The sequence below is a fragment of the Anopheles stephensi genome, chromosome 2 (assembly GCF_013141755.1).
Source record: "Anopheles stephensi strain Indian chromosome 2, UCI_ANSTEP_V1.0, whole genome shotgun sequence".
Classification (NCBI taxonomy): Eukaryota; Metazoa; Arthropoda; class Insecta; order Diptera; family Culicidae; genus Anopheles; species Anopheles stephensi.
This window is the reverse complement of record NC_050202.1, coordinates 28,818,093-28,842,886: the sequence shown is the minus strand read 5'-3', so window position 1 is coordinate 28,842,886 and position 24,794 is coordinate 28,818,093. Positions and strand designations below refer to the sequence as shown.

The window sequence follows — 24,794 nt, the reverse complement described above, 5'->3', positions numbered from 1 at the left end:
TTTTCCTTCGGGTGTTTTAATTTAATTTTCTTTCCCCTATCAAACCCAACACTCTTTTTTTACCACCTTTTCAGTGTATTTAGTACTGTAGCATACCCAACTTTAGTTCTAGCGTGCTGCAAAGCCGTTCCCTTTGGGCGCCTTCCTTTAAACTCTGCGCATCACCGGCAAGCAACTCTTTAATTAGCTCTCGCTTACGAATGAAAAACAGCAAGTTGCAGATCAGTGTGAACCCGTCGCCTGGGTTCGCTTCGTTCGTCACACGAATCGTACCCAGATTGGCCACTATCTGCTTCGCGTTCGCTTCCAGCACCTCCAGAAAGGGAACGTTACCCCGTTGGCCCAAGCAAAGCAGTGCCTTCAGCACCGCCTGATCGATCGCAGGTTTGCACAGCAGATTGGGCAACATCTTTAACCAGAGCGTAAACAGCTCCTGGCCGTACCGACGCCACAGTGAATCGTTTAGCACAATGATGTCGCAAAACAGTACCAGAATGCGGTTGCGAATGTCCTGCGGAAGCTTCGCCGTTATGTACACCTCCAGCAACGTTTTGAGCAGTTCGCGGGATTCCTGATTAACCGACATACCGTCGGTGTCGAGCAGCATGTAGCGAAGCACCTGCAGCAACAGATTGGTCGCTTCGGCCCCCCGGAACTTCCAGTTCAACACGCACCGTTTCACGTACTCCACAATCTTCGTGTACGCCTGGGACTTTTTCTTTGTGCCGCGAAACTGTTCGTGAAGGCAGCAGTAAAAGTAGCAGATGTTGAAATTGTGCCGGTAGCAATGATCATCCACCGTTTGTTCGGCCACAAGCGGTGCGGTCGTTTTGGAGCGTTTCGCTTGGCTCTTCACCTCCGTGCCGGACTGGTAGTAGGGAAACCCGCCGAGGATGTGGTTACAGAATTTGGAACCGTACTCCCCACGGAACCATCGCTTCATGTCCTCGTTATTCGTTTCCCCGCAGTACAGAACGATCAAATCCCAAAGCTGGATGAAAATGGCCATTAACAGTTCGAGCGTTGCTGCCGCTTCCTGTGTTAGGGCATGCTCCTGAACCGCATCGGATCCGGTGCCGAGTGGGCGAACCTCTAGCCACGATTCGAGCAACACGGGCATCAGCATCTCGACGTACATTTTTAGCTTTCGACCGTCGTCGACACGATCACCGAGCGATAGTTCTTTGTCGGTTCCTGTCGATTTGCGGAACAGTACGTCCATCGGGCAGACTGTGTACAAGTGTCGCCTTTGCAGCGGCATAAACATGGTTGATGTCCCATCGAAGACGTAATTCACCTGAACCGCCCTGTTCGGTTGATAATCGGAAACTTTCGAAGCAAATCTGTAAAAACAAAAACCATTTGAGATTTTTCAATGACAAATATGTTTCAATGATGCTTACGGATTGTCTGCATCTTCCGCTGGGCGGGAGAGTGATTCTTCTAGCGGTTCCATCGATTGATCCTTCAACGTTTTGCTGTCGATGAGTATTTTCAATATTCCCGTCAGCCGGGACAGGACCTTCACACGCCAACGCGTACTGGTCGATTGTTTGTCCAGATTGATCGTTAACGTACGGCCCGGTTTCGTTTCCGTTCGTAGCTTTGAAATCATGTCCAAAAATTGTGGCAAAATCTTGTCCCGATTGGCCACAACCAGCTCCGGCAGGTACTGCAACAGCACGTCCAGTAGCAGGAGCGAATCTTCCTGGATGCGCGGCTGAATGTGGGTCATGCTGCAGCGCAAAAAGGACAGCAGCACTTCGTAGTACGGTACCATTACCGATGGTCCACACGCGGTCAGTATGCAGCCGAGCGTTTTGTACGAATCCTTGCGCACGTCATGCTCCACGTCGATGGACAAGCTTGCCACGTCTTTCACCACCGAGCTAAGCATCCGCAGCAGCTCGGACGGCATTTTCGTGATGATTTCTCGCACACCTCGTAAACCGTCGACTTTGGACGACACATTGTTGAGCTTCAGCTTGGCGAGGCAATCCTTCAGGCTGAGGTATTTGCTCGACAATACAGCGGCATCGGTGAGGTTTCGCTGCTTCAGCTGATCCGGTACGACGATTTTGCGTACTTTAAAGTTGGTCTTGGTAACGTTAGTGCCCTTGGGAAGTTTGGCTGCTTTGAGCTTAATTTTGGATTTTTCTGCTTTCTTAAATTTTCTTGAATTTCCACCCATTTTAAAAAGGGATTTGTAGGGAAAATGCAAAAGCGAGCACTCCGCAGTGGTTTCACCGCACCGGCAACCTAAACAAAACACGCGTGATTCGGTTATTTTGACATCTAGCGCACGTTTTTTGACTATCCCAAGCGTTTATTGCGCTTTTTTCACCGGGCTTTCAATGCAGAGCGATTGTTGTAAGTTTTTCACCGGGCCAATGTTATTTGTTCTCGCTCTGAAAAAAATCCGATCGTAAATAATATTGTATTTCTTTCAGTAATTACAACATTGGAATGAAAACTATCACATTTTATAATTTAAAACGTCCTGCAGGAACGCGCCCTATATTTTTTTGCTAAATTTTGATAATACACTAAAGCAAAAACAAATTATTTACATTGCAATAAGCGAAGGTGTGCCGTAGCTCCTCCGATCACTTCTTTTCCTTTTGCTCCATCTCTTCCAGCGCTTTCAGCAGTTCCTGATCGTGGCGCTCCCGTACATTGCGGATGCACTTTTCGATTTCGGCTCGATGCTGCGGGTTCTCTGGCGGGTACAGTTGCCGCCTAGTATCGGTTACCCACTTCTCGAAGTATTCCGGCTGATTGAACCAGTGGAACATTGCCACCGGGAAGGTCATATAAAGTGCCATTTTGCCAATTTCCAACGCCCATCCTCCCATTTCGAACGGTCCGGCCGCTGCAAGTGCACAAAGTTTCGTGAAGGTAAAGCTCTACGTTGATCAAATTGCTACAGCAATACTTACATAAAGTTTAATTTCACAAGAAGTGCGTGTGTTTTGTGGATTGTGTTTGTTGTTTTTGTGCAGCGTTTGACATTTCCGCGAGCCGTTTGACGTTTCATTCTTTTGTCTAAAAACAGTTCGCACGCCAGCACGAGTTTTCTTTCTGCGCGATAGAAAACTTTATTTTCTGCGTTGTTTATTAACCACAAACGGCAATCCCGGTAGTGAGCAGTGTCCAAGGCCCTCATAAACAATGGTAACTATTGATATTCGGTTTCTCATATGCATTACCTTACAAGCTGGAACAATCCTAACCTTCACCTCGCTTTGTTGTGATCGTACTTACTTGCAGGGTAAGAAAAAGTTTATCGACAAAAAGACTGCGGTCACTTTCCGCCTGGTAAACCGTAGCCAGCACGATCCGCTGTACGTGGATGAAACGGCTCCACAGCACGTACTGGTACCGGTGCGTGTGCCGCCAAAGTACGCGAATTTGGTTGCCAACAGTACCCGTCCGGTGGCCGAAGGGAAGGTAAGTAGAATCCACACCTAAGGTGAGGTGTTGCTCAGGATGCCCCTAATAATGAACAGTAATCGCTCTACTTTAGATTGATGCGGCAAAACGGAGGAAAGAGCAAGCAAAGTACGGAATCTTCTTCGACGACGATTACGATTATCTGCAGCATCTCAGGGAGCCGGACCGTAATGAAGTGGTTTGGGAACCGGTAAATGCGAAAGCTTCCACCAAGCAGCAGCCCATCAAACCCGAAACAAATGACGAAGAGGATGTCCGCATCAAGCTGCCCAGTTCGGTGTTCGCTTCCGAGTTTGAAGAAAAGGATGGTATCATGAAGAAGGCGGCCGAGGTGACGCGCGGTCCCCGTCCAGACTGGGATCCGGACGTAGTGGCCGCGCTGGACGAAGACTTTGATTTCGCCGATCCCGACAACGCGTTGGAGGATAATTTCATGGAGCTAGCGATGCAGCCGGGCGACGGTGATGACGATGAGGATGATGATTTCGGCGGCGATTTCGATGGCGAAGGCATGGAACATGAGTTCGATTCGGACGATATGGATGACGCTTACTCGGACGGGGAGGAACGGGATGGGCTGGGACCGCTCGAGGATGGTTTCGGCAGGGAGGAAACAAAGTCACGCTTTACCGAATACTCAATGTCTAGCAGTGTGATCCGGCGCAACGAGCAGCTAACGTTGCTGGACGATCGATTCGAAAAGTTCTACGAGCAGTACGACGACCCGGAGGTGGGACCGCTGGACTGCGAGGAAATCGAAGGGTACGTGGAAACGAACGACGACGTACTGTTGAACTGTGCGGAAGAGTTCAAGCGCAATCGGGATTTAAAGCTCGATACCGAGTTCGAGAAGCAGTGGATCCGTGCGCGGTAAGTGGGGACCGTCGTTATCGTGTGGTGTGGATTTCCGATACCCTTCAGTCCATGAAACATTCTCATCTTTCATTGCAGTCTTTCGAAGCTGCAAGAGGAACAGTCCGACGAGGAGGAGGTCGACATGGTAGTGGAGGTTGGGGAGCAAAAAAAGTGGGACTGTGAAAGTATCCTGTCCACGTACAGCAACATCTACAACCACCCGAAGCTGATCCAGGAACCAAGAAAGGCACGCAAAATTCTCATCAATCCCAAAACGGGTCTGCCCGAAAATGTGCTCGGTGCAGAGGGCGGTAAGCTGACGATGAAATCCATTGCCAAGCTCGAACAGGGCGAAAGGTAACTGAGATGCTGCTGCATTCTGCCCGTATAGCGATGCATACTAACTGTACGATCAATCGAACATTACAGCGATAAACCAACCGGTCCAAAATCTCTCTGCGACGGCAGTGTCATCTCCACCCTGAGCGTGCTCTCGATCCGGCCCAAGGATGAAACGCCCGAGGAAAAGCGTGAGCGGAAAAAGCTGCTCAAAGAGTACCGTGCCGAGCGTAGGATAGAGCGCAAGGCAAACACACTCGCATTCAAGCTGGAAAAGCAAATGCAGGAAAAGAGCAAGATTAACGGCAACGCAATTTCGGCCCAAAGGATCGTCTGAGTTTGGCGAGCACGGGCGAATTGTTTTGTGAAAGCCTTTCCATCTATGTTACTTGTATTAAAACTGCAGTTTGCTTTTGCTTCCATGTAAAAAAAATATATTCGCTTAATTTTCCACCATTTTTCTTTCAACTTCTACCGAAAATAGTAATTCACATTATGTCCAGGCTAGCGCCCATAGTGATCATATCAAAATAATGCGATCCATCGATGAGTCACAGTTTGTGTGTTCAGTGCACGATAAGACGGTGTGTAAAAATGGTGCTGCAGTAAAGTTGCTGATTGATTTTGCTATTGCACGTTTGTAAGTGATAACGTTGTGTAAGGTAAGATGGTTTACTAAACACCTTCAAGCAGCATTAATCTTCGCTCTTCATTGCAGTATCAGTGAGAGTGTCTGAGTGAATCATGAAAACTCCTGTATACAGTAAGAAGAGAAAACATTCTCAACTCTCTCTGCTTGTACAATCTCAAGTGGGAAAAAGCAGATAACATGTTTCCTATTATTGAAAATCAACAAACCAACGCCGGCAGTTGTGATTGCAGTGTGGTGTCTGCAACGGCTGGTTGATACAGTGCAGTGCGAGTGTCCGTTACAAAACCAATACACATCCATTCAAATTCGAAATGGATGCAACGTACCAAGCAATACAAGCGACAATTCTCGAAGGAAACGTGGATCGGCTGAAACAGTTGTTAGCGACCCACCAGATAGCCGATGGGGAGATACATTCGCAACTATCCGGGCCGTACGCCGAACTGACCCATCGCAACATAGTCTTATCGGAAGCAATGGAACACTTTGTCGAGTATGAGCTGGTGAAGGGTAGCTATCGAAATGCTCCTAACGAGCACCATGGGTCCGGTGCGGCAAAGAGTGCGGATTTAGCGGCTCGCACTGCGCATATGGTGCAGTGCATTGATCTTATCCTTACCGACCACAGCCCGGACTCGTACACGGACATAGATGAATTGCTGGTGGTGCGGCTACGGCACGTCTATGCCCATGTGTTCTTTCTCAAGACGCACCTACGCAGGCTGCCGCTGATGCAGCTGCAGTTTTGTATCGCCGTGTTTCTGAAGCTGGTTACAGGCAAACCGGTCAACGGGTTCGACGTGTACGCGTTCACCATCGATAAAGGTAGGTGGTAATTGACGGAGGCGGGGAGCCGTCCCCTCATAGTTAGGAAGGACTATCCAACTATATGCGGGCAAAAGGATAAGGAGTAGAAAAGGCCCATAAGTTGCAAGGAACACGCAAGCTTTCTTTTGTTCGAATAATTTACGGTTAGTTTAAATATTACTCTTTTGTCCTGACTGCTCATGCTCAAATTCCACCACGAACTTTCTTGTGGACTTGCTCTACTCCTTAGCCAAGTTAGGTCAAGAAAAAAGAAGAATTGTAGGGGCGGTAACGATGATTCTTCCCATTTTAGAGCGCTTAATACGCTTCCTGAAAACAATTCGAGATGCCATGACGCATGCTACACGGCCGGTGATAAGCGAGGATCACTACGTGCAATACGTTCAACATTTAGCTACCGGCCCCACTGCCCTTAAACAGCTCTCTCGCGCGCCCCCCAAACGCATTCGCACTTACATCCAGCGGCAAGTGAAAACGATTAATCCCTCCACATTGGAAGACATCCGGAAGCATGTACTGCCTTTCGCTGAATTACCGCCGCCCTCGAAACAGACGTTAAAATCGTTGTACGAAAAAACGATCGATTGGGACCATCGGAAGCGATCGAGTCGAACGTTCAAGGAGCTGCACGAAACATACTTCATCACGAAGCAGCACTACTCCATCCGTAAGGTGATCGAGTACATCGACGGTATGCGGGAAGGTCCGTGCAATGATCCACCGCACAGGCAACCGCCCGTCGCACCCTCGCCGACACGCATCCGTGCGATTAAGCGCACGCTGCAGGTGATTGGGGAGATGATCAAAAGCACCCGCGAATCGCCCAACATAACGGCCAAGCTGAGTCGCGTCCTGCAGCTGATCACATCCGAAGCGCTGGCCGAGCGGACGAAGGATTTGCGGCAATTTTTTAGCCACGGCTATTCGCTCGCCAAATGGGAGCTGGAAGCGGAACGGTGTGACCAGCTGGGGGCGGTGTTTCAGAAGATAGAAATCAATCTACGCGAAGCGCGCCGCTGGTTCGTGTACACTCAGACGCAGCAGAATCTACTGATCTATCGGCGGTATTTGGCGTACCTGAAGAGATTTCGCACCATCGAAGCACTGCGCAGCTATATCGCTTTCGTCGGAACGGAATTTAAGGGCAGTCTGATTGAAACGTACGCTCCCGAGCAGCTAACCGAGGCCAAACTGCTGGTGCAGTACATGCTGGACAGCTCGGCAGAATCATCGCTCATCGATCCGGTAACGAAGGACGACTTAAAGTACATCGTAAAGGATCTACAGCTGCGCATCAACGCGATTCGCATGGAGAATGCATCGGTCGGACGCACGATCGATGAGTTCTTTTTCCTCGAAAGCTACATCCGCCAACCGACGGCAACGGTGGACCGAGTGCGACAAACCGTCCGCTACATACTGTCCCACACGCAGCTCGCCCGTCGCCACAAGCTGGTGCAGAAGACGGATTTGATGTATGCCCGTGAGCTGCTGGCCCGTCTACAGCTGGCCGAACCGGACGACACGCGTCGCTACATGTGGAGCACCATCTGGACACGCTTATCGAAGGAACAGTTCGGCGGGCTGGACACACTGGTGGGCCGGACCGAGCAACGGGTCGATGTGGCGCTCGATGCAACGGTGAAAACGATGCACGCCCTTCATCTGCCGCTGGACGATGACGAGTACGTGCAGTTTGTGAACCGCCGGCTGGCGAAAAGCTACTACGGCAATGTGTTTGTGCTGGATAACAAGTATCGGGTGTTGAAGGAGATCGTGAAGGATCGACGGGCGCAACAAACCGCCGACAGGCGTGCTGTGCCGCTACTGGAGCAGCTGAAAACGCTCCGCAAGCAGGACGAACACATGTTCCAGCGTATGTTTGACGGTTTGCTCGACAGCATGGAGCAGATATTGGGCCGTTGCGATCGAACCACCGGCATCCTGCCCGCCGTTACCGATCAACTAGCGCTCGAGTATTGTCTGCTGGAAGCGTCGGAAATACTTTGCAACTTGGCGCTGTTCCGTGATAATGCAGCGGACCTAGCGACGATGCCCATCCCCGTCGTTACGGGGCGAAATCTGCGCAACTATCTGGCACACGATATGCTGGCGTACGACACACTCACACCCTGCACGAACGCGGTCGTGTTAAATGCACGGTATTTGGTAGAGCATCGGTTTAAGTTGTATGGTGCTGCTGGAGCAGCGACAAAACTGATCCTATCGTGCAAGGACCCGCCCGGAGAAACGTTGGCCAAAAAGCTGCATTTTAAAGAAATATTTCAACAGCAAACCGAGTGGACAGTGGAACAGGTTGAGTTTTTCCAAATTGTTACAAACTTTCAAACCTCCGTCCTGCAGCAACGCATTCACGACGCAAGCGAAACGAATTCTAGCGTCGATCTGCTGCTCTTGGGACGTAACACTCTCGATCAGGAAATCGTGACCATTGCGTTGCATGCAAACCCTTCTCAATTTATCGACCAGCTGCTCAACTATGAAGCGAATAGTTCCAATTTTTTCCACCTTCTCATCCGGTATTTTAAACGTGACGATTTAGTTACAAAGATAAGGCTGTTGCTAGACAGTCCCGAACGGTTTTGCACGAACCTAGCGCTAAGGTATGGGTTGGTGGAGGTTTTACGGTCGCTGTGGAGCCGTGGTGTGAACGAGCAAGCAATGAAATCGATCATTACCACCGAAATGTCTACCATCTTTATGCGATACTCGTCAGAGTTGATACGCGAGCTCGTGCTCCTGTTCCCGGCCGAATGGTTCGTGCAGCTGTACGATCATCTCGGCAACACGGTACTTCACTGGGCGGTGTTGCGCTCCGATCTGGAGCTGCTGCAATTTGTGCTGTGCCGCTACAAAATGCTTCTCAGGTCGAAGAACAAGTTCGGTGACGTTCCGCTACTGATCGCCGTCCGATATCACGAGGACGTGGTAGTGGAGCTGCTGCTAGCTCACGGTGCCGATCCTTGGATCGAGCCAAAAATCGTACAAACGATAGCAACGCAAAACAGGCGGCAACTATTACAACGAATGCCTGTCGATATCGGTCGGATCGTTGCTGCACAGGCGGACGGCCACACTAATAATCCGCTCACGGCGGCCATTAAAGCAAACAATTACGAATTGTTTGTGGAGCTGCATAAACGGTTCCGGTATGAGCTTCACAAAGGAGATCTGCTCCATGTAGCTGCTCGTTTTAACAGGGTCCAGTTTCTGCAGTACATTCTAACGGAACGGCAAACTCAGGGCGCGGACGGGCCGACCGGAGTTGATTCAATCAGTCCGGATACTTCCTTTACCCCGCTCATGGTGGCATGTGCCACCGGACATTTCGAAGCTGCGCAGCTACTGCTACAGCATGGTGCGAATGGGTTGTTTCAAAATGAAACCAATACCAGCCCCTGGCACTGTGCCGTACATGGCGGGAATAGAGCCATCCTTTCGCTGTTGCTAGCGCTGAACCCGGCGGTGAACGTGAATGCGGTAACGCGAGATAAACGCTCGGCGCTCAGTATCGCCATCGAGTCCGATCAAACTGAAGCGCAAATCGACTTCCTGCTCACCACGGCCGGTGTGACGGTTCAGGCCGAGCACGTGCTACACGCCTGCCTGCAGGGGAAGCGGAACATGCTGCAGCTGTTCCTCAACCGTCAGCCAGCACACATATCGGCGAAAGACTTTCTGCAGCGCAGTCCTCTGATGATAGCAGTCATTTTGAACGATGCTACCACGGTCCAGTACCTGCTCGATCGTGGTGCCGATCGTAATGCGGTGAATCTGCTTGGCATGAACTGTTTGCACGTGGCGGCGTTAAACAATTTGTCGGGTATAACAAAAGTGCTCCTAGCGGCGCAGGTTGACCGTGAGGCAGAGGACAATTTCGGCCGTACACCGCTGGTAGTTGCACTGGAAGCCGAACATCTTACGATCGTGGAACAATTGCTACACAGCGGAGCCAGTCCGGAGAGTGCATATGGCTACCGATTTAAAAATCATCGTAATGCAACGCTGCTGCACAAGTTTACGCTCGAGAAACGACCTCGGGTGGTAGAGTATTTGGTTAAAAAGCTCCAATTTCCAACGGATTTAGTCGACGATGACGGTAAAACAGCGGAAATGTTAGAAGAAGAATAAAAGTTTGTATTTTGATAACAGTAACGCGGAGGTGTTTTGTGTTGGAAGAGATGTAACAGGTTTGACACGCCTGGCCCGTAATCTCACTCATTCACTCATCCCCGCTCATCTCGTTCTGCACCGGACGGGCTCTCATCATCAACGGGGATGTAGCTCAGTGGTAGAGCGCTCGCTTCGCATGTGAGAAGTCCCGGGTTCAATCCCCGGCATCTCCAGAACTTTTTTCCTGTTGTGGGGTGGGTTTAGTTTGGTGATTGGATTAGCATCATCAATACCTTATTTAATCTACTCAAGGTTAACATTTAGAGTATTTCATTTCAACCATTTTTATTTTTGTTCAACCAAACTCGACTTGGTTGAACAAAAAAAGTTTTTATTACTTTGGTAATGTTACACCTGTTTACAGTTGCAGTCGAATCGCTCACCGTTTGCTTCGACTCATGAGCTGCTTGCTTCGATTTGCATGCCCTTACCATCGAATGCGCGACATAACGACCGAATCACATGCCGTTACCATGGAATCACGAGCCGATATACATGGATTTTTGATTGCTCCTGTATGAAGCATTTGGTGTAATGAATAGCCCGGTTAGGCTGTCACCATTAGAAAACATTTTGCTGGTATTTTAATACGAATAAACGGCTAATAAACCATAAATAGCAAGAAAATGTGTCGTACAATACCAACATCGAACAGTAGCGATAAACGTAGCGAGACTAGCTTTTCTAGCTAGAGTTCATTGGTGATCTATACATTAAACTAGCGGAAATGAACGTGTTCGAATGGCAAAAAAAAAACTTGGAAAAATCTTGATGCAATTTGTTTACATTTTTCTTTTACAATATGTGAATTTTTCGTTGAATTCTTAAAAACAGTTTGTATGCATCTTTCATTTTTGCTTTGACACAATATGTAAAACACGTGTAAAATAGTTTAAAATAATGCTTTCCATTGCGTTTAGTCGTTAAAATTATCCTGTTAAAATTTTCCGTAAGTTCTTCGAGAGAAGAAGCGAATTTGAAATGTGCTAACATTTACTAATCCATAGATACCGGCACGTGATTCCATGGTAACGGCATGTGATTCGACCATAGGGTCGTTCTTTCGATGGTAATGGCATGCAAATCGATGCAGGCAGCTCGTGAGTCGAAGCAAACGGTGAGCGATTCGAATGTAACTGTAAACAGGTGTAACAGGCAATTGTAATTTTTGGTTGAGATAAGCAATTGGGTAACTGCTCCAGTTTTCGTCCTATCTGCTTTTTTGCCGATAGTTCGGCAGTTCTGGGATTTTGCAAACTAGAGTTTAAAAAATTGGGGTTTCGATTTTTCTGAACAATAAAATTAGTTTAAAATTTATGCAAAGCTCTTTGAGAATTTAAAAATCCTGTAAATGATTATTTTTTCACTGTAAAGGCTACCGAAAATAGGTACATGGTAAATGTTGATTTTTGACAGCTCAATCCAGTGCAATTTCAGAGCGATTTTCGAGAGACCTCATCAATCTGGCAGTTTGATATCCAAAATAGGCAACATAAAATTAATTATTTAACTACTTTTAATCAAGAATTTAAGCAAAGTAAGAGTAGAAAATTGTTTAAAATATTTTTCTTTAACTAATTACACCTTTTCGAGTGTTTCAAATCGTGTATTCGTGATGCCGAAATAAGAATTTAAGGAACACAGCCTGCCCAAAATAGGAGCAAACCCAAAGTTTGATTTTTTACTAATATTTCTACAAAACTGAGTTTAATCAATAAATCATGAATGCTGAAACATTCTTCGATAGTTCTACAACCAAAATAATACGCCCTTTAATCAAAATTACTGAGTTTAATAATTGTATTTGTATTTATTTCTGATCAGCTGCACTAACGTGCCGAAAACTGGTACAGTTACCCTGTTTGAATTCAAACTTCAACAACAACAAAACACTTGCTGTCAAAAATGCTTGTTCGAATATGACGTCAACAGCAAGCACAGAGGGTCGAACCTGCTGCTTTGAATCGACCGAAAGTCATAACAACCATAAAAACACTCTCTCGCAGTCAGTGTTGTTTTTCTCCAATTTTCCTTCACGATGGCTAGCAGCAGTGTGCCACTGTTGCGAAATTCGCTGCAAAAAGGAAAATACGTTACACCGTTGTGGGTAAGTTTTCCAAAACTTGAATAATATTTCCCATTACAGCATCCTCACATCGTACGATTCACCCCTAAATCCCCCTCCCCGCGAATCGTACTGATTATGAAACATATCTCCCGATGGAAAAATGCGTCTTCTACTGACTGACGTTCCATACTTTCAGATCCCTCAGCAATGCAAACACAGTGCGGCAAGTGCCACCAACCAGTTGGAGAAGATACGCGAGCGGCTCGAAAGTGGTCCAAACTTTCAGGACTTTGTGCAGCATCCGGACTACAACAAGGAGGATTGGTCCGCGTACGAAGGGAAGCTGCGGCGCGAGAAGGGTGAAAATGATCGGCTGCGTTTGCCGCCCTGGCTGAAGACAAAGATTCCGATGGGTAAAAACTTTACCCGCATCAAGGAACAGTTGCGCGAGCTCAAGCTGGCAACGGTGTGCGAGGAAGCAAAGTGTCCGAACATTGGCGAATGTTGGGGAGGTGGCGAGCATGGCACACAGACGGCCACTATAATGGTGAGGAGCATGGTGGGAAGATGTTTTCGCTACTGCGTCACTGATAAGCAGCGCCACTTACAGAGACGCTTCTTATCAATGAAAGTGAACGTGGTTAGGTTACACACTCAAATCCAAGGTTAATGGTTGTGTTTTAGTTGATGGGTGACACCTGCACACGAGGATGTCGATTTTGCAGTGTAAAGACGGCACGCGCACCACCGCCCCTGGATCCGGCCGAACCGCTAAATACGGCCACGGCCATAGCATCGTGGGGATTGGATTATATTGTGCTTACATCCGTCGATCGGGACGATTTGCCCGACGGCGGATCTAGGCATATTGCTGCAACGATTAAGGAAATCAAGAAGCAGTAAGTGTTACTGGGCTTTGGATTAAATTCAAACAGCCCCAAGCCTCTTAACAAACCGTTACTGAATATTCTGAGTTTCCCCCTAGGAATCCACGTATCTTCGTCGAATGCCTGGCACCGGACTTTCGAGGTGACCTGGAGTGCATCGAAACGGTCGCCATGTCGGGATTGGATGTGTACGCGCACAACATCGAAACGGTGGAAGCCCTCACACCGTTTGTCCGCGATCGTCGGGCCCGCTACCGCCAGAGTCTGGAGTGTCTGGCGAGTGTGAAGCGCTTCAACCCGAATCTCATGACCAAATCCTCCATTATGCTTGGGCTGGGCGAAACGGACGAGCAAGTGGAACAAACACTCATCGGTACGGCCATCGGGTTTAGGGCCATCGTACAAAAAAAAAAAAACCCCATTTAATTGCTCCCCTTTACGTTCCTCGACAGATCTTCGCTCGGTCGGTGTCGATTGTCTTACGCTGGGACAGTACATGCAGCCCACCAAGCGCCATCTGAAGGTGATCGAGTACGTGACGCCAGAAAAGTTTAAGCACTGGGAGGAGCGTGGCAACGAGCTTGGCTTCCTGTACACAGCCAGCGGTCCACTGGTACGCAGTTCCTACAAGGCGGGCGAATTCTTCATCACCAGCATACTGCGTAACCGAGCCACGGAAGAGGCCGCCAAAAAGGCAAAGGATGGCACAGACGCGACAAAGAATGTGTAATGCTCGGGAAGGCGCAATGCGTTCAGGCAAATTGTTATATTTTTGATTGACCATAGGTGCAATAAATGTTACATTCGCTTCCTAACGAAGACTTGAAGGCAACATTTCATTCTTGCTCCTATCCCAACAACACATACAGTTGCCGTTGCGTGCCACCCGCAAAACTTCCTCAAGAAAGGTGAAGGCTTTGCGTTTGCGCATGACCGCCTACGTCCGATACCGATGTCGCGCAATGTGTGCGGGTGTGAGAAGGTAAGGTACGCGGGCCCAAAAAATCGAACAAGTTGCCACTCACCGTGCGCCAGACGTGTCGGTGCAGAACCAAACAGACCTTAAAGGTGAACAGAACTGGACGGTCCTTCTACTCCTGCTCTGCTGCTGGGTAGGAGCTCCTCCAAACCGTGGGCCGAAGGTGCTTCCAGCTGCTGCGAACGACCAAGCGACGACCGCAGACAGTGACGGCGGATCTCGTTCGGCTATTTATTGGTTATCTGGTCTAGTTCGTAATTTGCAAGGTACGCCAAGCGCATTTCCCTTCTCAACAAGTGATAACATAATACCGAGGGTGATTTTCATTTTTCCCTATCGAAGAATATAATCTTCAAAAGGGACAAAAAATTTGTGCATTTTGTGTGTGTTTCGCTCGCTGGCAAACGGCTAACATAATCGCAATATAGAAGCCAAAGATAAAATGTATTTACCTTCCACCTGTTCGTTCCATATGGCAGGATTGTGCGACGCGACCGGATACGAGCAGGAGGCTGCGTGTGCGTGCGTGTGCGTGTGTGTGAGTGCTGGAATTTGAATCGTAATTAGGCTGAATCGCGCCCTACGTGACGATGCCCAGCGCTAGGAGGATGATCCTGGGGCACGTCATGTCCGGTCTGTGCACGAAGATGAACCGCACCAAACAGCTTCCGGCGGATCTGATGGAAACTCCGCTGAATCGGTGCCTAAACACCTTCGACATAACGCTGCTGGGTGAGTTTTAGTTGTAAGGGAGTTTCGTTCCGGTCGAGTTCTGAGAGAGGGCGAAGCAAAAACAGCATAATTAATCTTCCTCCTGTGCTCTGTTATTATACGCACCCCTGAACACACACACACACACATGAGCATTTCATGGCCTACTACCACCCCGTAGTGAAGCGCAGAAGGATACAGTACAAACAACCTACGTTACGTCAAAGTAAACAGGTGGCAGTTGTATTGTGTTGTTTACATCCCTTTTTGTTTACATTATAATCTCGCTCTCTCTCTCTCTCTTTTCTTCGGCCATGTAAAGCCTGTCCCATTTCTGTTTTACTAGAATTTTAAGGATACCACGTAGATGGAAAGTCAGTTCTTATTACGCTGAAAAGGTCCGGATGGGATTAGAACCGCGGTCGGTCCTGTCGTATATGAATACAGGCGCCGCTGTCGCCTCTACCACCGGTCCGCCCCTTACATTATAATGTTTCTGGCAATTTTAAGTGTCCCTAGCTTGTAGTGTTTTTGTGTTTAGTTTCTTTCACCGAATGTCAGATCAAAAGAGCGCATTATTGGAAATTGCTCTTAGTATTTGGTGTGGTATAATGAAAAGAAAAAACAACAAACAAAACAACGCTACAATACGGCGTCATGCCGTAATACTGGAATTATAAATAAATAAATAAATAAACAAAACAACGTAAGATTGCTTGATACATAATTGATCTCTATAAATACCTGATTGTTTGATGAAATCCGGATCAGGAAATCTGGATTAACATCTTTTTTGGACAACTGCAGTAATCACAGCTGCTCACGCACCCCGTATCTATGGCACGGGCGTAAACATATGGAACCAAACATGTTCAAGGACGTGCCAAGAAGAGAATATTTTTCACCTAAAGACATCTTTTAGTAGTAGAGCAAACTAACAGCAAATCTTTTGCTACTCTTGAGGCTTCCGAAAACTGATGCTTTCTTATGCCTTGCAACAGTCCTGAGATAATGCTGATTAGCTTAAATTGACGCCCTTGACTTGCTGGCTCGATTGAATGCATACGATCCTGAGAGAACGCAGAGAAATTGGGGTAAAAGACTCGAGAAGGCCCTAGAATCTTTTGCGTGCAGCACTGTGGCCTGTCATTTTTATTACACAGTGAGATTTTTGTATTGTCATAACTTGTTCCTTAATACTGTTACTGGTCAGCGAGTAGAGCATGACAATATACATTGTAAGAAGTGATTTGAAATGTTATTATCCTTATTTTTCCTCCTTGCCTGAATATCTACGCCCGTTAACATCCATCCATCCATCGAACCAATGTTCCGTTACAGTCCGGAAACACCGTGTATGTTGTATTACGTAGCTCCTGTGAGCCAATATAAATGGCAATAAGCAATATTTCATTCGACTTTATTCAACCATTTTTGACCACACTGAAAGCACACTGTGAAACTTTCGCAACGTGTACTGCGGATTGCATACATTCAGGCGTAAATCCTACAGTGCCTAACAAATTTTGTCAGAGGGGAGGGGCGGGGGCCTTCTCGAGGCTTTTACCGAAATTGGGGTAGAATTTAGCCAAGACTTCTCAACTACGGAGATGAGCGATTAATCCACAAGGATCCGTTGTTAGTGATGATGATGCAGAACTTGTAGCCCAAGTGTACTTCAGCTCGTGAATTACTGCTTTCTTCGTACACTGAATCGTTCGTTGAATAAATAACCGAAGCTAATAAATTCACAAACCACTAATTGAATGTTTCCGTTGCAGGTATCGGTCACATGGTCGGGGCAGGAATCTACGTGCTCACCGGTACGGTCGCACGCGAGATGGCTGGCCCTGCGATCGTGCTTTCGTTCATACTGGCCGGTTTGGTTTCACTGCTGGCGGCCCTATGCTACGCCGAGTTCGGTACCCGTGTCCCGAAGGCGGGCTCGGCCTATGTCTACACGTACGTTTCGATCGGCGAATTTTGGGCGTTTGTCATCGGCTGGAACATTATCCTGGAGCACATGCTCGGTGCGGCCTCGGTCGCCCGTGCCTGGAGCGGGTACGTGGACTCGATGCTGGGCAACATAGTGGCCAACATTACGATGGAAATTACGGGCGAGATGCACGAACAGCTGCTGGCCAAGTATCCCGACTTTCTGGCCTGCTTCGTGTGTCTCAGCTATGCCGTAGCGCTGGCGGCCGGTGTCAAGGCGACGGCCATGATAAACAGCATCCTGACCACGGTGAACGTGGCCGTCATGGCGCTGGTGGTGGTGTTGGGCTTCTGGTACGCCTCCCCCGACAACTGGTCCCTGCCGGAGCAGGGCTTTATGCCGTACGGGTTTGGCGGTGTGCTGGCCGGGGCGGCCACCTGTTTCTACGCGTTCGTCGGCTTCGACAGTATTGCCACGTCCGGTGAGGAGGCGAAAAATCCGAGTTTCTCCATACCGTTGGCCACCATCCTGTCGCTGTGCGTGGTGACGGTCGGGTACGTGCTGGTGAGCGCCGCCCTAACGCTCATGATTCCTTACAACGAAATCAACCCGGCCGCGGCCCTACCGGATGCGTTCGGTATGCGCGGCATAACGTGGGCAAAGTATGCGATCTCCACGGGTGCCATCTGCGGGATGACGACGACTCTGCTCGGATCACTCTTCGCTTTGCCCCGCTGCCTGTATGCGATGGCCAGCGATGGATTGCTGTTTTCGTGCTTCGGCAAGGTTAACACGAAGACGCAGGTACCGCTGCTGAATCTCGCCCTGTCCGGCATCTGTAGTGCACTGTTGGCGCTGCTGTTCGATCTGGAAAAGTTGGTCGAGTTTATGTCGATCGGTACGCTGCTCGCCTATACGATCGTTTCGGCGAGCGTGATCGTACTGCGCTACCGCCCAATATCGGTAGAGGAAACTGTCCACCTGGCACCGGACACACCCGGCACGGATGAGGAAGATGGGGGACCAGCCCTGCCTGGCACGACCGCAGGTGCCGCCGGGGGCGGCATTGATTCGTCCTCTCAGTCGAGCACCATCGACCCATCATCGCCGACGAGCGAAATGATTGAGATTGCGCTGGCCGGTAGACTACGGCCACAGTTCCGGTGGCTGGAACCGGTGCTGGGACGGTGCGAACCGGGCGTGGCCTGTTCCGGTGCCGTGCTAATGTTTTGTGTGCTGAGTGTAGCCGTCTGCTTTCAGTTGGAGAATTCCTGGGACGAGCTGTACAACGGAACGTGGTGGGCGTTAGGGCTTTACGGGTTCCTTCTGTTCTGTCTCGTGGCGTGTAAGTTAAAGTTTCGCTCAGAATCTAAGCCACAGACTGGCGGTACGAAAGTGAAAAATCGCTTCTCCTCCTTTCAGGCGTTGTTGTCATCTCGGCTCATCATCAGAACAAGCGTGGATTGCAGTTCAAGGTACCGTTCGTACCGTACATACCGGCATTGAGCATTTTCTGTAACATCGAGCTGATGGTGCATCTGAGCTTCCTGACCTGGTTGCGTTTCTTCATCTGGCTGTCGATCGGTATGCTCGTGTACTTCCTGTACGGCATTCACAACAGCAAGGAGGGCGAACTCGGTACGTCCTACTCGATGCTGATGTCGACGAGCGAAGCGATCCGTGGCTGGGGCTCCACCAGTACCGCCCTTGGCGGCGGGACAAAGGTAACGGTAACGAAGATCATCAAGGGCAGGATCAGCCGCAAGACAGCCGGTGACAGGCAGGCGATAGTGGACGATGATGATGATGAAGATTCTTAAACACCGGAACGCGGCAGGTGCCCTTCGATATGATCACCTGTAAGGATTCCATCTGTACGGGTAGGGGATTAGTCTAAGGTACGCGTTCGAGAGCCAGCAGAGAGCGAGCAATGTATTTGTTAAGATGTTTGTTTGTTTCACAAAACCATTTCCGAGGTATTTGTTGTACTTCTTACACGAGAGAAAGAGAGAGAGAGAGAGCAACTAAAACGGTCCAAAATGGCAACCACTCTGTCATACCATAGGCGATATATCTCATCAGTGCAAAATTTGTAGGTACAACAAGTTTGTTAACATTTTTACGATGCTATCTACCAAAGAATCTATCGCCAGGCCAGGCGCAATCCCAACACAAATCTGTGTCCTGCCAGTGCACGGCAGTACTGTTATTACACGTCTAATTTAAGCATTGACTACTCTGCTGTACGTCGGTCTACACGGAGCGCGGAATGAAGTGAATGAACGTTTATAGTACATCTTCTATGGAATGGTGTAGAACCGTTTCAATGCACAGTATTAGATATTATGCTACTAACGATTGCCTTAGAACAAACAATGTGTCTGCATAAAGTAAGTGTAATGCGCTGTGTTTTTAAGTTTCCTTCATTTCCCTCCACTGGAGGTAGCTCCTGCCTTTCTTCCACCTTCCAAATACTTACAGCAGAGTAAGCAACAGGATTAGTATTAAAACTGTTACCCACTGAAGATTGTTTAGACTACACGCCCCGTTAGGATGTAATTATCGAGGTCAAACGCACAACTTATGCTTCCAACATATGGTTTTACTATGATAATTGCAATGTCTATAATGTAATTCGTAACCACCGAAAGTTGTAAGCTTTAGTCGCTATGTGTTTGAAAAAACAGAAAACGAGGGAAACCAAACCTTAAAACGGGTACTTTCTGCCATAGCTAATTCCCATATTATCCCCACACAAACTTCTGATTACTTCTGAGCTGTGTCAACGTTAAGAAACACGCACGCACCACCTATAATTGCTTTCGATGGTTGCCTTTAGAGTTGTCCACTAGGTTTGTTTGCAAACTAAATTTAGAAGTATCATTATGAAAACAACTAATTAGACTACAAACACTGCAACACACTGGTGCACGTGTAGCGAATCGAGCCGTAATCGGCCATATTGTATATTTAACACATGACCCTATAGTAGAAAGTAATGCACCGTCAATGAAGAGATACATATTCATATTACCAACCTAATGGATGGCGCGATCAGAGCAACATCACCAACCGTCGTTAGTAAGCTATTTATTCGCATCCCGTATTTCAAGGTACTACACTCCAGCCGATACTCGCGCGGTACCTGTGCACGAAAACCACCATAGAGAGAGACCCATACGCTAGTACAACGGTAGACGCACTCATACAGTCGGATCCATCAAAAGTACACAACTAGTTCAATTAGTAGTGGCCGACTACCGATGTGTTTTTCTACTCTACTGGGTTTTGTGGCAACGTTTTCCCACCCTCTTTTTTTACCCTTTTATTACGACCACTCAACAAACTGCAACATGTATGGCAAATTATACATCGCTTTACAGCGTATTAAAAGTAAACGGATATTGAACAAGCATAACGCAACTAATCACACAAAACCACAACATAAGGAACAATAAAGTATACACACATATGACGAATTTAACTAAATCATGTTTCTTTCCAACTTTCTCTTAGTCCTGAAAAGTGTAATGCCATCTCGTTCTCCCGTTCCCGTTCTCCTATTGTTTGCCCCTAAGCCGTTAATTGTGTTCCAGTTAATCGTGTGCCCGCCGTCAAGGATCTTGGTGTTTGGCTGGACACCAGATGCCTTAAAACCTTACTTTGCGCCTTGATCAGATCATCGTTAGCATGCTGCTAAGTGATCTGGTCTCCTAGCGCCAGGAGACCCACATTGACCGCATCGAGCGAATCCAAAGGTCCTTCACCGTGATTGGTCTACTGGCTTGCCTTGCACTGAGCATTGATGTCGGTTACTTGGCTTACAGTCGCTTGAAGTTCGCCGATCCTTTTCACAGTCCACCTTTGTTGCAGCGGTGCTTCTGATTGATGCACCTGTCCTATGCTCCTCGACTCCCTTACATGTGCCTTCGTAATTGCTCCGTTCACGTCCCCCTGTGTTTGAAACCCCCTCGTCGTACATCAGTGGGTAGGAGCGATCCACTAGTACGCGCTCGTTATCCTCTTTCCGTTCCCGTATGTTTTCCTCGTCATAACACTTTCCCCTCTTAATTAATTAAGTGTAGGTCATGGTACTAGGGTAGGTTTGATTAGGTTATTTATCATATAAGGGGTTTTTTGATAAGCCTTTAAGGCAAACAATAAAAGCGAATACATGATAATCCAACATCTCGGACTTGCGGGAGTATGCTTCAACGTCATCACAATGTTTGGATTATCATGCTTGCTTTGCGCCATGTGAACGGATTACGAAAAACTTGATGATCTAGGAGCTACGGTGTCATTCTTAAGGCGATGACCCACTCCTGAACGCTCCCTGGTGCCGAGCATAATTAATTGCTCCTTCTACTCATACGAGACCGAAAATCCTTCGGAGCACTTTCCTCTGTAACGATGCAGATGATCCTCAAATCAATTATGTCTATGTCAGTGGATCTGCATTAACACATGGAAGATGGCCTCCCAAGACTGATGAACCTCTCTAGGGTTAGTGTGACTGAATGAAGATAAACACGTTAGGTTTAGGTTTTCTGTTTTACGCAGATGATCTCAAGATCTTCCTTCCTGTGTCCTCGTCTGCTGACTGTTGTCTTCTCCAATCTGTACTAAATTCCTTCTCTGTTTGGTGTCGTAAAAATGGCCTACTCCTGTTCTTCGATAAGTGTTGTGTCATCTCGTTTTCTCGTTCTCGTTTTTCGTTTAGCTACACCCTCTATGATACAGTTATATTTAGTGTATCCTCTGTAAAGGATCTAGGTGTGTGGCTCGACGACACGCTGTCCTTCAGTTCCCACAATGATTATATTATCAGCAAGGCTGATAAATCACTTGGTCTGATCATTAGGCTATCGTCCGAAATCCGCGATCCCCTCTGCTAGAAGTCCCTGTCGGTCTTCGCCACCGTCAGGATGCCCGGTTCGCCGTATAGCTCAGCAAGCTCGTGGTTCATCCTTCTGCTCCACACTCCATGCTCGAACACACCGCCCAAGATAGTCCGGAGGATGCGTCGCTCGAACACACCCAGAGCGTTTGCATCCTCCGCTCGGTTGGTCCAAGACTCGTGGCCATATAGAACCACCGGGCGAATCAGTGTGCGATAGATCTCACTCCGGATTTCGCTGCTGCCGTCGTTATCCGAAGAAACGACTATTCCAAGATAGCAGAACTCCTCAACCACCACGAGGTTGTCGCCGTCGACTTACACGCTGCTTCCCACTCGGGCTCTATCACGACCGGAGCCTCCGGCAAGCAGGTATTTCGTCTTCGTCGCATTGATCATCATTCCAATTCTAGCTGTTTCACGTTTCAGTCGGGTGTACGCCTCACACACACCTTCGCTGTCGTCTTGCCAACGATGTCTATGTCGTCCGTAAAGAGAAAAGAAATTGAAGACACCGCTAGAGAATCATGCCACGGATGTCGTTGTCTAGCCCCGCGCCTCGTATGACACCTTCCAAGGCTATATTGAACAGTACACAGGAGATTCCGTCCCCTTGCCTCAGACCCCTGTGAGTTTCGAACGACTCCGGCAGCATGTTCGATACTCTCACTCTGCACTGCACCCGTTCATGGTGGCCCTTAACAAGCGGATCAACTTTCCTGGAAAATGGTGCCGCTGCATGATGTTCCATAGCTCATTCCTATCTATGGTATCGTAGGCCGCCTTGAAGTCGATAAAGAGGTGGTGCGTAGGGATCTGGCGCTCTCGGCGCTACTGGAGGATCTGGGAGTACTGGGGGCTTTAGTATGACCAGATGGCAGCCAGTACCCTTACGCGTAACGCAACATCAGTGTTGTGGTCGGTGCTGGCATTTAACCCCAGATAGGTAAAGTCTTGGAAGACTTCAAAAATGCAGTCATCTATCTGTACATCATCCATGCGTAAATCAGTGTTTGTTAGCAGGGCCGCCACCATAATTTTGGGCCTCGTTAATCTCCAATCCGAGATTTAGTGCCACTCGTTCGAGAGGAGAGCCTTACACCAATGATATCTATGTCAACAGCGTATGCCAGGATCTGGATTGACTTATAGAAGATAGTCCGCGAAGTCTCCTCCTTCGTCGCGGTTGGCTCTCTCTAGCGCCAGATTGAAAAGGAGACAGGCAAGCCCATCTCCCTGGGGCAGGTCGTTGGTGGTAGCAAAGGGCCCGTGAGAGTTTTCCATCCACCTTCACCTGGTTGGCCATTGTCATTCTTACAAGCCTCATTGCGTCGTATATTTTTACCCTGGCTGTACTGTCATATGCGATTTTAAAATAATTCAAGCGATGGAAGGCAGTGGAGCTGCTGCTCCGCCATTTTCCCCATGGTCAGCCGCATCGTGAAGATCCGGTCAATGGTTGATATCCCGTTTCAGAATTCTCTCGGATATCTCTTCAACGAATGGGACTAGTCCATCTTGGAGTATTAGGGAGAAAATCTTGCAGGCGATATTCCATTCTGTAATACCCCCGTAATTGCTGCCCTCTAGCCTATCTCCCTTCTTGTACATGGGAAAGATGTCATTAGGATGAGGGAAACTCCTCATACGACATAGAAAATCTACCAGTTTTGATAATACATCCCGTTAACGGTTTTTTCAAACCACCCTCCAGTAGAGGGCTCCCGGTTCACTCTACTGCGCAGAGCAAGTGATCGGTAGAACACACCCTTACCTTCGCACAAAACGCAAACAAAGAAACAAACAAACGTCAGCTGACAATTTGTTGCATTTGGAGGAAAATTTGCTGCGACTCGCGGTACGCACACCCGAAGCGTCTCTAAACAAAGGAAAACACGCACATACAAAAACCAACGCAAAATGATTGCCGGTGGTAATGGGGATCCAAATCCCAACTCGTCCTGGCTCGATTCGCGTGGTTTGTGGCTTGCGTACGTGCTGGGCTTAACTATCTTTCACCTGTGCGTCCTTTCGATACCGTTCGTGCAGATTCCGTGCGCCTGGACCATTACAAACCTCCTTCACAATCTGGTAAGCTGGTGCATCAATTTCAGCACGGGTGGACATTTGATTATGAGTCTTTGTTTCCCGTTTCGGCTGCTTCCTGCCAACAAACGATAGGCCCACCTGTACTTCCTGCACTTGATCAAGGGCGCACCGTGGATGAGCACCGATGCGGGCGAAAATCGTAAATACACGCACTGGGAACAGATTGACTGTGGTGAGCAGTTTACGTCGACGAGAAAATTTCTTACCGCCGCTCCAATTATCTTGTAAGTATTTCCTCTCGCCGCGTACGAATCGTTGGGGAGTCGATTCAACCATTTTTTTCCTGCAGGTTCCTTTTGACGAGTCTCTACACCCGCAACGATGCTGAACATTTTACCGTCAACTTGATCTCACTGGTAACGGTCCTGGTGCCGAAGCTTCCGCAACTGCATGGCGTACGCTTGTTTGGTATTAACCGATACTAAATCGGTAGGGATCGGAACCATCCCATACCCCATCTCCAGCCCCCAGCCCTGTCCTGGATTGATCTCTCGGGGGGAAATGTTTCATTTAAAATTGTAACCAGTTGGACTTTTGAAGTACTGCATTTATTCTCGTCATGGACGAAAGACTGTAGACAGTAGGTATGTAGGCAAGAAGAGATTTACTCGTATAGATGTTTAGAAACGTATGAATGTTAAATGTGTGTTTTTTCACGCGATCTGCAAGATCTGAGATGATCCATATATCATCTAATTCGATGTGATGTGTTTTGTGTATATTATACAGAAATAAAATTAGGTCAGTTTATGACGAAGCAAGCTTGCTGTATGTATTTCGTATCTATTACGCATTAATTCTTGAGGCGGACTGGTGGTCGAGGTGATAGCGGCGCTGGTCGTCACACGGCATGACCGGGGAGATCAAATCCCATCCCGCGGGG

At 48.1% G+C, this 24,794-nt stretch overlaps 7 protein-coding genes and 1 non-coding gene across 9 annotated transcripts; 6 read left to right on the top strand and 2 right to left on the bottom strand.

Moving 5' to 3' along the window:
• Nucleotides 1-54: 54 nt before the first annotated feature.
• Nucleotides 55-2,295, bottom strand: LOC118506087 (testis-expressed protein 10 homolog). The gene is made up of 2 exons (XM_036042766.1): nt 1,404-2,295; nt 55-1,343 (listed from the first exon to the last, which is right to left on the bottom strand). The coding sequence occupies exons 1-2, from the start codon at nt 2,189-2,191 to the stop codon at nt 80-82; spliced, it is 2,052 nt and encodes a 683-aa protein (XP_035898659.1). The 5' UTR covers nt 2,192-2,295; the 3' UTR covers nt 55-79.
• A 192-nt stretch (nt 2,296-2,487) lies between these two features.
• On the bottom strand, nt 2,488-3,075 carry LOC118506085 (protein PET100 homolog, mitochondrial-like). Its single transcript, XM_036042764.1, has 2 exons — nt 2,940-3,075; nt 2,488-2,872 (listed from the first exon to the last, which is right to left on the bottom strand). The coding sequence occupies exon 2, from the start codon at nt 2,853-2,855 to the stop codon at nt 2,607-2,609; it is 249 nt and encodes an 82-aa protein (XP_035898657.1). The 5' UTR covers nt 2,856-2,872; nt 2,940-3,075; the 3' UTR covers nt 2,488-2,606.
• On the top strand, nt 2,570-5,100 carry LOC118506082 (protein LTV1 homolog). Its single transcript, XM_036042762.1, has 6 exons — nt 2,570-2,898; nt 3,056-3,174; nt 3,271-3,450; nt 3,527-4,323; nt 4,405-4,665; nt 4,738-5,100. Exons 2-6 carry the CDS (start codon nt 3,172-3,174, stop codon nt 4,982-4,984), a joined length of 1,488 nt encoding a protein of 495 aa, XP_035898655.1. The 5' UTR covers nt 2,570-2,898; nt 3,056-3,171; the 3' UTR covers nt 4,985-5,100.
• Nucleotides 5,101-5,187: 87 nt separating this feature from the next.
• On the top strand, nt 5,188-10,378 carry LOC118506080. 2 transcript variants are annotated; one of them, XM_036042759.1, is made up of 3 exons: nt 5,188-5,309; nt 5,366-6,124; nt 6,420-10,378. In XM_036042759.1, exons 2-3 carry the CDS (start codon nt 5,611-5,613, stop codon nt 10,277-10,279), a joined length of 4,374 nt encoding a protein of 1,457 aa, XP_035898652.1. In that variant the 5' UTR covers nt 5,188-5,309; nt 5,366-5,610; the 3' UTR covers nt 10,280-10,378. The 2 variants fall into 2 exon arrangements, with proteins under 2 accessions (XP_035898652.1, XP_035898653.1); XM_036042760.1 differs by having other exon boundaries at nt 5,200-5,287.
• A 44-nt stretch (nt 10,379-10,422) lies between these two features.
• Nucleotides 10,423-10,494, top strand: Trnaa-cgc. The gene has a single exon. It is a non-coding gene; the product is annotated as a tRNA-Ala (tRNA).
• Nucleotides 10,495-12,267: 1,773 nt separating this feature from the next.
• Nucleotides 12,268-14,097, top strand: LOC118506083 (lipoyl synthase, mitochondrial-like). The gene is made up of 5 exons (XM_036042763.1): nt 12,268-12,428; nt 12,586-12,936; nt 13,074-13,288; nt 13,375-13,649; nt 13,729-14,097. The coding sequence occupies exons 1-5, from the start codon at nt 12,360-12,362 to the stop codon at nt 14,004-14,006; spliced, it is 1,188 nt and encodes a 395-aa protein (XP_035898656.1). The 5' UTR covers nt 12,268-12,359; the 3' UTR covers nt 14,007-14,097.
• Nucleotides 14,098-14,224: 127 nt separating this feature from the next.
• Nucleotides 14,225-20,391, top strand: LOC118506081 (cationic amino acid transporter 4-like). Its single transcript, XM_036042761.1, has 4 exons — nt 14,225-14,521; nt 14,735-14,987; nt 16,748-18,247; nt 18,325-20,391. Exons 2-4 carry the CDS (start codon nt 14,846-14,848, stop codon nt 18,720-18,722), a joined length of 2,040 nt encoding a protein of 679 aa, XP_035898654.1. The 5' UTR covers nt 14,225-14,521; nt 14,735-14,845; the 3' UTR covers nt 18,723-20,391.
• Nucleotides 20,392-23,608: 3,217 nt separating this feature from the next.
• Nucleotides 23,609-24,673, top strand: LOC118506079 (ORM1-like protein). Its single transcript, XM_036042758.1, has 3 exons — nt 23,609-23,893; nt 23,984-24,135; nt 24,201-24,673. The coding sequence occupies exons 1-3, from the start codon at nt 23,723-23,725 to the stop codon at nt 24,334-24,336; spliced, it is 459 nt and encodes a 152-aa protein (XP_035898651.1). The 5' UTR covers nt 23,609-23,722; the 3' UTR covers nt 24,337-24,673.
• The last annotated feature ends 121 nt before the right edge of the window (nt 24,674-24,794 follow it).

Excerpts from the sequence above, each read along its gene's own strand:
- LOC118506087 (XM_036042766.1), bottom strand. The coding sequence starts at position 2,191 with ATGGGTGGAAATTCAAGAAAATTTAAGAAAGCAGAAAAATCCAAAATT. Across the intron at positions 1,344-1,403 it reads GCGGAAGATGCAGACAATCC|ATTTGCTTCGAAAGTTTCCG; the intron begins GTAAGCATCATT and ends TTGTTTTTACAG.
- LOC118506085 (XM_036042764.1), bottom strand. The coding sequence starts at position 2,855 with ATGGGAGGATGGGCGTTGGAAATTGGCAAAATGGCACTTTATATGACC.
- LOC118506082 (XM_036042762.1), top strand. Across the intron at positions 4,324-4,404 it reads AAGCAGTGGATCCGTGCGCG|TCTTTCGAAGCTGCAAGAGG; the intron begins GTAAGTGGGGAC and ends CTTTCATTGCAG. Across the intron at positions 4,666-4,737 it reads AAGCTCGAACAGGGCGAAAG|CGATAAACCAACCGGTCCAA; the intron begins GTAACTGAGATG and ends CGAACATTACAG.
- LOC118506080 (XM_036042759.1), top strand. The coding sequence starts at position 5,611 with ATGGATGCAACGTACCAAGCAATACAAGCGACAATTCTCGAAGGAAAC. Across the intron at positions 6,125-6,419 it reads CGCGTTCACCATCGATAAAG|AGCGCTTAATACGCTTCCTG; the intron begins GTAGGTGGTAAT and ends TTCCCATTTTAG.
- LOC118506083 (XM_036042763.1), top strand. The coding sequence starts at position 12,360 with ATGGCTAGCAGCAGTGTGCCACTGTTGCGAAATTCGCTGCAAAAAGGA. Across the intron at positions 12,429-12,585 it reads AATACGTTACACCGTTGTGG|ATCCCTCAGCAATGCAAACA; the intron begins GTAAGTTTTCCA and ends CCATACTTTCAG. Across the intron at positions 13,289-13,374 it reads ATTAAGGAAATCAAGAAGCA|GAATCCACGTATCTTCGTCG; the intron begins GTAAGTGTTACT and ends GTTTCCCCCTAG.
- LOC118506081 (XM_036042761.1), top strand. The coding sequence starts at position 14,846 with ATGCCCAGCGCTAGGAGGATGATCCTGGGGCACGTCATGTCCGGTCTG. Across the intron at positions 14,988-16,747 it reads CTTCGACATAACGCTGCTGG|GTATCGGTCACATGGTCGGG; the intron begins GTGAGTTTTAGT and ends TTTCCGTTGCAG. Across the intron at positions 18,248-18,324 it reads TCTGTTCTGTCTCGTGGCGT|GCGTTGTTGTCATCTCGGCT; the intron begins GTAAGTTAAAGT and ends TCCTCCTTTCAG.
- LOC118506079 (XM_036042758.1), top strand. The coding sequence starts at position 23,723 with ATGATTGCCGGTGGTAATGGGGATCCAAATCCCAACTCGTCCTGGCTC. Across the intron at positions 23,894-23,983 it reads CAAACCTCCTTCACAATCTG|GCCCACCTGTACTTCCTGCA; the intron begins GTAAGCTGGTGC and ends AACAAACGATAG. Across the intron at positions 24,136-24,200 it reads ACCGCCGCTCCAATTATCTT|GTTCCTTTTGACGAGTCTCT; the intron begins GTAAGTATTTCC and ends TTTTTCCTGCAG.